General features: G+C 36.1%; 1 protein-coding gene across 6 annotated transcripts in view; it reads left to right on the forward strand.

The window, feature by feature from the left end:
* Positions 1-3,059, forward strand: part of LOC110868165 — a 32,653-nt gene extending 29,594 nt beyond the window's left edge. For 4 of the 6 annotated variants that reach the window (XR_002552255.2, XM_022117271.2, XM_022117270.2 and 1 more), the window contains exons 4-6: positions 2,054-2,232; positions 2,543-2,606; positions 2,792-3,059. Coding sequence is in view for 4 of the 6 variants with exons in the window: in XM_022117271.2 (XP_021972963.1) it covers positions 2,054-2,232; positions 2,543-2,606; positions 2,792-2,840 (292 nt within the window). In the remaining 2 variants the exon portion in view is untranslated. The remainder of the gene's footprint in view (positions 1-2,053; positions 2,233-2,542; positions 2,607-2,791) is intronic. The other 2 variants (XR_002552256.2, XM_022117272.2) reach the window with 1 other exon arrangement.
* Positions 3,060-9,906: the final 6,847 nt, after the last annotated feature.

The following is a 9,906-nucleotide window of genomic DNA, read 5'->3' on the forward strand; positions in this document are numbered from 1 at the left end:
CGGACATTGTTCGGTTGATCATCATAACATCCAAATTCAAGTTCATACGAATCAAAAACAAGAACTAAATGTTTAGAATTGTTTGGAACCAACAAAAACCAGCCAAAATCGCCCACACTCTTCAGAGAAAACGTCCAATGATGAGATCCTGTGAAAAGGCACCCCAAAAACTGTTTTAATGAGGCAGTTACGTTTTCCTCGCAGCCTCCACCGTAATTTACGGTCTCCACCGTAAATTACGGTGGACTTCAACTTGTTACGGTGAATGTCTACTGAGTTACGGCAGGAGAATGCAAGTTTCAGGGCCACCGTAAATTACGGTGGCCACCGTAATTTACGGTGGAGCTCTGAATGTTGGCTTTTGTTTCTTCTTTCATTCCATGCACGACCCGTTCATCTCCAAACCGTCCAAAGTTGCGTTTTATTCCTTTTTAGCTCCCGAACTGTACCTGAAACATAAGCATTCGTAGTTATCTAATTCAAGATAATTACACGATCAGGTGAATGATAAATTCGTCTTTTAACATCATTAAGGGTTGTCCAATGGACCACCCGTCAGGAGTATGTAGGTTCGGTTTGGTAAAGGATGAAAACCCGTACCTGATCCTTTAATTGGTAAATACATGCCATTACCGACCAAAATATTACGACACACAGGAGTAGAATTAGGGATTACGATTTTACCTTGTTCTTTAGTGACGTGTGACTCGGCTCCTGTATCCATAACATCTGAGTTCCAAGCCATATTTGGAGAATGAACCTGCAAGTTAGCCATGGCAGCACTTAAATCTGTTGGACAAAGCGGGTTGTACATCGGCTGGTTGAAACCCAGTGGGGGATACTGTGCAGGAGAGAACCCAGTCTGCTGAGGAAAGCCGGTGAACTAAACCGAGGGAGCCGACTGTTGATCCGATTGCTTGTTTGCTGTCCACTGTTGCTGTGTTGGGTAAGGGCAAGGTGGAGGCGTCCACCATGCCCAATTTGGATAAGGAGTCGGCTGGCCCTGGTAAGAGGTCCAAGGGGACGATTGCTGAGACCTGCCCCTGCCCCTCCGATTCGAATTTCCACCTCGACCGCGGCTGCCACGTCGAGTGGTGGAGGAATATGGCTGCTCCGATGGCTGATTTTGATTGTTGGAAGAGCCGCCAGTGGGCGGCGCTGTAGTGGCAGCAAGAACGGTATTCTGGGAGCCCTTTTGAGCGTCAATCCTGATTACTTCGTCGTTAAGCATCACAATAGCCTGATCCAGTGGTATTGTATTCGGCCGGGAGGCCACGAACCAGCTGAAGAACGAGTCGTGACTCGGTAATAGGCTGATCAACGTCAGCTGGCTGGCTAAATCAGACAGCTGTTGACAGTAGTCGTCAACCGACGAGCAAGCAGTGAGTGTGAGGTTGCAAAACCTTGTCTCGAGCGCCGCAACGCGAGCCTTTTTGTTGCTCAAGAAAATCTTTTCGAGCTTTGTCCATGCCGCTCTGGCTACAGTTGTATCCATGAGCCGTTTCAGAAGATCATCCGAAACGGTATCCACTGAAGGACCAATGCATCCAGTTCTTTCCATTCATCATACTCGGGCGAGGTAGTGGCTGGAGCGGCTGAATCATCCATGTGGTTTGACACCTTATACGCGACGTCATGAAAGGCGAAACAATTTGACCCAGGCTGAATATGTAACCTTCGATCCGTCCAACGTACGGATCTTGGACTGAATATTCGATACGGAGTATGCGGGGTGAAGGGAGTTGGGTTTGGTCGATGGTTCAGTGGTATCTTCCTTTGGCGGCATGGTGGCAGGACCGAACGAATCCGGTTATGGGTTTTGGAATCGGAAAAAAAGAGGAAAAAGGGAGGGTAATCAGAAGCCGGTTATGGCTTTGATACCATAAAAGCAATTAAGGTTCGTATTTACTTTACTGAATGAATAATTACATTGGTGAGGATCATATTTATAGATCCAAATAATAACAAACCCTAATACAAAATAAGGAAAGAAATATCTCTAGAACATATAACAATATCAATGTCTAAAGAATATACATATGCGCTAATACAGATATGTATATGCGCTAATATTACTGATATGCGCTAAGAAGTTCATACTCCAAAAGATGAAAAGAATACCAAGATGCATTGCTATCAATATGATTGATTTTGGTTGCACAACGTATGATCGTCCGGACCAGAACTACATAGTGTCAACACGCCATTATCGGGCACCAACAGTTATATTAGGTATTTTCTTTGTCTAGTTTATTTAAGTAGTTTAATCTTCTTAATCATTTGTGGATAATGTATGTGGAAGACATTAAAATATTCTTCTCATCAAATTAAAGGCAACCCATACATTGAAGCTACTTTGTAGGCAGGCCGCTAAAGAATGTTTAGTTTACTGTATTAAATGAAAATGGATAGCATACTTGGGTGGTCTATAAAATAGTTTCAGTATATGTGTGGCTTTAAGAAAAACAAGATGAATATTTTAGTGGGTACACATGCATTATATTTATTTGCTATCTGACATTTTGACCTGTGTTTCTTGCAGGGTTGGATGGAGTTACCGTTGTGGCATTTGGAGTGTTGGTTGTATCCTTGTGGAGCTATGCTTGGTATGTACTGAGTTTCATCTTTCTCTATCCTTTATTAATTGAAGTGATTTGTAGTTTCCTACACAGTAAAAAGTGATAAGCACGCAGCAAATAAATGCTGTTTTGACATTTTTATCTTTGCATCATAAAGAGACGAATCATTTTGAGAGGAAGTTAATTTTTTGATTGGTACACTTGTATAACAGGGTGAAGCTTTGTTCCAAATACACGGGAATCTTGAACATCTTGCTATGATGGAAATGGTACTTGGATTTTTACCTCAGCACATGTTGAGGAAAGCAGTGCGAGTATTTTCGCCGTTGATATGACAACATTTTTTTTGTAATTCTTAGGCAAAACCGGCGGGTTGGATATCAATACATTTTACGAATTTAGAGATGCTTATTTTTGTAATAATCACGATTGCAAATAACATATCACTTAAAATAAAGTAGTTAGAAGATTGTATGATGATTTTTGACCCATGTGGCTCATTTGACATGTTTCATTGGTAGTTTTTTTCTATTATTTTGCTCGTTTAAACATACAAATTGGCCTTAATATGAGAAGTGAACTTTTCTTTTTGTTTTTTTTCTTTCATTTACTTAAGTATGACATTTAATTGTAAAATGTAAAAAAAGAAGTCGTGATTTTACACTAGTTGAGTAATTATAGTAGAGTAAACAATTACTCTACTAGTGTAAAATCACGATTTTTTTTTTTTTTTACTTTTTGGAATTAGAATTCATGCTCAAGTAGATGAAAAAAAATTAAAAAAATGTACTTGATGAAATCACTACTAACGTTAACGATTCCGGCCAACACCACCAACATTTCTGCTCCCCCTGCCAAGAAACCCCAAAGCAAACGTTGTTCCCTTTTCCGGCCATTAAGCCCACCGCCGTTTGTCGTCTTGACAGAACACGCCAGATCCCTTCCCCCTCTCGTCAGCTCTCTCTCTCTCTCTCCCGGTGTTGTCTCTGTTGTTACCTGGATTTTAATAATCTAAACCATGACCCATTGGCCGATAATAATTCATACCGAGACAATCCCATATCATGTATTAGAAAAATAAAAATTTTCTTCAAATAAAATAAACAAAAGCTATTACGTAACATTTAATATCATATATTTAGTACCAAAAGTTCTAAAATGTACTGTCGTAGTAGTAAAGTAGTTTGCCTCACTTCACATGTTAAGACCATTTTGTATGTTAAGACCCATTTGTATTTGATTTTTACACTAAATAATAAAATCACAACTTGAATTGACATCTAAAAAGCGGATCTTAATTAGCAGTTTCAACCCAATTTTTTGACTTACCTGTCTTTATCACCTGTATCTAGCTTGTAATGTTTTATGCAACTAGCATTCTTAATCACCATATAATAATGTTCCTTTTCATTGAAATGCCTCCGCGTATGTGGTGTCCATTTCATAAGCAGCACTGCATTTCGCAAATCTTCAAAAGCATGAGCATTTGAAACTTGAATAGCCCTTAAATCGAAATCCAAATTTCCTGCATTTATGTGATCATGTACTGTAGCAGTGTTTTTACTTATCTTTGTTAACGCTTCTTGATAATATATGATTGAAGCAAGTCTCCTCGGGTGCAAAGGTACCAATGGTGGCGGTAGTGGTGGCTCGTCCATGTTACTATCGGCCACGTTACCATCGTTACCACCGCCCGCGTTACCACCTCTCGCGTTACCAACGCCCACGTTACCACCTCCCGCGTTACCACTTTCTTCCACGTTGTTACCATGCTCTCCAAAGAAGTTATTCATAAACTCTATATAATGCAGAAGTTATAGAGTTTATGAATAACTTCTTTGGGGAGCATGGTAACAACGGGGAAGGCGGTGGTAACGTGGACGAGCCACCACTACCGCCACCATTGGTACCTTTGCACCCAAGGAGGTTTGCTTCAATCATATATTATCAAGAAGCGTTAACAAAGATCAGTGAAAACACTGCTACAGTGCATGATCATATAAATGTAGGAAATTTGGATTTCGATTTAGGGGCCATTCAAGTTTCAGATGCCCATGCTTTTGAAGATTTGCGAAATGCAGTGCTGCTTATGCAACACCAAATACGCGGAAGCATCTCAATGACATGGAACATTGTTATATGGTGATTCAGAATGCTAGTTGCATACAACATTACAGCTAGATACAGGTGATAAAGACAGGTGGGTCAAAAAATGGGTTCAAACTGCTGATTAACATCTGCTTTTAATATGCCAATTCAAGTTGTGCTTTTATTAATAAGTGTTAAGATCAATTACAAATGGGTCTTAATATACAAAATGGTCTTAACATGAGAAGTGAAGCAAGTTTTTTTATCTACTTAAGTATGACATTTAATTGCGAAAAGTAAAAAAAAAATATGGTGTTTTTAAACTAGTAGAGTAATTGTAATTGCTCTACTAGTGTAAAATCACGATTTTTTTTTTTTACATTTCGCAATTAAATGTCATACTTATATAAATGAAAAAAAATTCAAAAAGAAAAGCTTCTTTCACTTCTCATGTTAAGGCTATCTTGTATGTTTAAACGAGCAAAATAATAGAATAAAGCTACTAATGAAACATGTCAAATGAGCCACATAGGTCAAAAATCACCGTACAATCTTCTAACAGGTTTATTTTAAGTGATATGTTATTTACAATCATGATTATTACAAAAATAAGCATTTGTAAAATGTATTGATATCCAACCCGCATGTTTTGCCTAAGAATTACAAAAAAAAAAAAAAAAGAAAAAAAAAGAAAAAAAAGCTGTTATATAAACGGAGAAAATACTCACTCTGTTTCCTCAACGTCTGCTGAGGTAAAAATCCAAGTACCCTTTCCATCATAGCAAGATGTTCAAGATTATCGTATTTGGAGCAAAGCTTCACCCTGTTATACAAGTGTACCAGTCAAACCATATTTTTAAACGTTAACTTCCTCTCAAAATGATTCGTGTCTCCTTATGATGCAAAAATGTCAAAACAACATTTATTTGCTGTGTACTTATCACATTTTACTGTGTAAGAAACTACAAATCATTTCAATTAATGAACGATAGAGAAAGATGAAACACAACACATACCGAGCATAGCTTCACAAGGATACAACCAACACTCCATATGTCACAACGGTAACTCCATCCCAATCCTGCAAGAAACACATGTTAGAATGTCAGATAGCAAACACATGGTTGCTAAATGGGTCGTGTTTGCGGGTTCAACCCGACCCAAAATTTTAGACGAATCCAAACCCGAAAATCGTGTCATACATGTACACCCGACCCTAATACTCGCAACCTGACCCGACCCCGACCAGTTCAATCTGATTTTTTTTTTATTTTTTTTCAGTAAGTTATTATTATATGTATTAATTTTAGCTTATGATGAACAATAGCATTAATTTTTATTATATGTTTATTGATTTCAACTTATGATAAACAATAACATTAATTACTATATATATTAAATTATGTGGTTCTTCTCTGTTCAAAACAACAATTTACATAAAATATATTTAAGTGTTTTTAATCTCTCTCAACTAACCATGTTCTTGTTATTATATTTTAAAACTATAACTCTTCACTTTTATGTAATTCAGTTAAATTCCTTATAAAAAACTACCATTTATGATTTTTTTATAAAATTTTGAACTTACCATTGCAACGTACTTATTTTCATCTACGTTTAGTTAAAAGTCCTATTTTGAACGTAACTGATTTTTTTTGTTATTCATCGTGTGCAAACAACTTCCGTAGCCATATAGTGTATCTTTTTTATATCGTAAGCTATGATGAATGGAGCTGATATCGTCCTAACAATGTCGGTTCCATGTCGATTTCAACCGAACAAGATACTTTTATGTTACTTTTACGTAAAACACGTGTTGATGTCCTTTTGGGCATATCATGACTTTTTTGGGGTTTTATCTTTCAGTTGCTATAACTAGGGGTGTTAAACGGGTTGTGTTCGTGGGTTGACGGGTCCAACCCGACTTGAACCCAAAAATCGTGTCAAACACCTAATATCGAACATGACCCATTTGACCCGAATTATTTTATTTTCTTTCACATATTAATATTTTAAAATTTAAATTTTATGACAAAAAATACAAATGTATATTAAATAATTATATTTTGTAAGATTAAATATATTTATTCTATATTTAATCTAGTAGCCATTATAATCATTTACATTATATGGATCAAAATATATAACAATCCTATTAAATAATTAGTTGGTAATTGTTGATGGGCCTAATTACCCTTATTAACTAATTAGGGTTTCCTCCTGGGTGCATATATAAGGAGACTTATGTAGAGGTTCTAGGGTTAGACATATAACCTAATTACTTTCATAACATCAATCGACCTCCTCTCCTAGCCGATTCCCCTTTATCGGTTTCTTATCATCACCATCATTAGATTGCACCCTAAGGAGGAACCAGATCAAGCTGACAATCATGTCAAACACTGTTGCTGCGTCTCCATCTAGATTCTCTGCTGGCTTGTACTGATGCAATCAAAGGTATGTTTTCATGTTTTCCATTATGTTTAAACAGAACTGAACCAACATGTGGTATCAGAGCATATGTTGATTAATCAGTTCTGTTTTCGTATCCATTATTCTGGGATTGAAATCTGGAAAACAGAATTTTGAAAACCTAATAAAAATTCGAAACCCTGTTTCGAGACCTAATAAAATTCCGAAATCATTGATTCTTGAAGATCTGGAAAAAGACTGGTTTATTATATAACTCGAAACCAATAAGGTTAAATCTTATAACCGAAATCTATTTTAGAAGCCTTAATTTCAGGTTTCGGATTCCAGAATCATGTATTTTATTTTTTAAGGTTCATTATATGTTCTTAGGAAATTCGAAAATTCCTTTATGTTTTGGAATGTAGTTAGAATTATTGAGTGTTTTTCCTATTTTGATCCAATTTTATCATCTAAGTTTATTCGAAAACTGTTAATTGATAATTAGATAAAATTTTCGAAATATTTTGATAAAATTAGATCATCACTAAAACTGGAAACCATATCTCAAAATCCCTAAGAATTCGAATTTTCAGTTATGTTTTCACAACAACAGTTGTAACAGGAGTTTCGAGATAAATTTTAACGAGCCGAGACCAAGATCTCGACTCGAGACTACAAGGTCTCGACTCGAAATCATAAGTGTTCTAAAATCCTTACAACTCGAGACAACGATTTTGACTCGAGACCATAAGGTTTCGACTCGAGACCACTAAGGTTTCGACTAAGGGCTTCAGTCTTTACAACTCGAGACAAAGGTCTCGACTCGAGACCATAAGGTCATAACTCGAGACCATAAGGTTGCGACTCGAGACCATAAAGCTACAACTCGAGACCATAAAGGTCACAACTCGAGACCATGGTTGCGAATCGAGACCTCATAAGGAGTCGAGATCTCATAATTCACAGCAGTCGAGACCATGATTACGACTCGAGACACTGAGGTTGCGACTCGAGACCATTAATGAGTCGAGACCTCATAATGTTTACAAGATGAGTCGAGACTTGACTCGAGATCTCACTCGAGACCTCATAACTGACTCGAGATCTCACTCGAAACCTCATTATTTTAGGCTGTTTAATGTGAACTAAGATTTAGCTCGGGGCTCCGCCCCGAACCCCGCTAACAGGTGGTTTGTTATTAAATGATTGGTTTTTGTAATTACTTAGTTAATTAATGAGGATCAAATAATGTTTTACAAAACCAAAATGGCTTAACTTGAATGAGCTTCTGATGTGTCACTTCTGGCCAAAGCTGATTTGATGCATCTACTTATCGTTCAAGTATTACGAAAGCTATGTTAAGTGTGCATCATAAACATGAATGTCTTAATATCTGGCCAAAGCTGATTTAATTCCTTCATAGATGGCATACTTAACAAGTGCATAACTAAAGTGATTGTCTCAATTTCTGGCCAAAGCTGATTTGTTACAACCACTTTGCACACATGCTTAAATGATTACACTTCTGGCCAAAGCTGTTTTGTCTTCGTTTAAGTAGAACTTTAAGTAGTCTATTATTTTGATGTTAGTAATAGACATATCACAACCTCTTCACACAATGATCCTTATATTAATGATCCTCAATTAATTTTATGATCATTTCGTCTGCCTTATTCTTAGTACCCATAATTTACTCACTATAATTTTCTTCTATAAATCTATATCTCATCCACTCTAATTCCTAAATCTACTATGTTTTGCTTAAAGTTTCTATAAGAATTAGCTCTTAAATTAAATCCTTGATTATCTCTTAAGACACGATGATCCTATTGCTCTCTTCTGATAAAGCACTACAGAAGAAAAGTAGAGCATGATGAATAGGACAAATCAAACATGATGTCTCTTATGATAATCAAGAACTCTGTAACATAAGTGTTGTCACTAAAAGGTTATTCCAGATTAGGTCTTTCCTAAGACTAATCTATAATTGTGGAATAATCACTAGAACTCCTAAGATGCATGCCTTCATTTAAAATTATATATTATAAAGCTAAGTGGTATATGTGAATACATAACAATGTACAATACCATGACCCATAAAGTTAAGGGCTTACACATGGAAATAAGTATATTTTTCCAGTACATTACATACTAAGATTTTCACTTGTACAATTTGATGCCTTATAAATCAACTATAACACTCAAAATACCAAAGTATAACGAGTGTGTTGATAAGCAACATATGTACATAGAAATAAATGTTTGAAACTGGAAAATAAGATGTTATTCACCTTACAACCACTAAAACCTTAAGAGAGGATTATTCTAAAGTCCATAGACAAATTACAAGTGCTAATCCCAACGTTAAGGTTCTTCAAGGGAAAATCTCACTGCATAATTATGTCATTAGACTAGGCATAAGCAACAAGACTATCCATTATTCTAAAGAACAGTTGGATAAATTAATTAGACAGTAACTTACTAATGATATTTAAGTCTGATAATTCTTTAGTATTCCTATTAACACATGATTAGTTGACTCTAGTTTTAAACGTTTCCTTACCAGAAGTCAACAAATAACTAACATGAGAGTTAGTGACAAAATTAATTGTTAAGGCTATAAGAACCATAATAAGCAGTTTTCTAACAACGCCTTTCCATACCTTATATATTCTGAAGATTAATTAGAATATAGTATCATGATTAAGCAATGTTATGAAGGTTGTGAGGTTTGCATAGTCGACATAAAGTCACACTTACCTTAAACTCTCATCTTATTTGTTCTAAATATCTGGATATAAATATTACTAAGACGAAACTAGATGAT

This window comes from Helianthus annuus, chromosome 4, assembly GCF_002127325.2.
Source record: "Helianthus annuus cultivar XRQ/B chromosome 4, HanXRQr2.0-SUNRISE, whole genome shotgun sequence".
NCBI classification, from domain to species: Eukaryota; Viridiplantae; Streptophyta; class Magnoliopsida; order Asterales; family Asteraceae; genus Helianthus; species Helianthus annuus.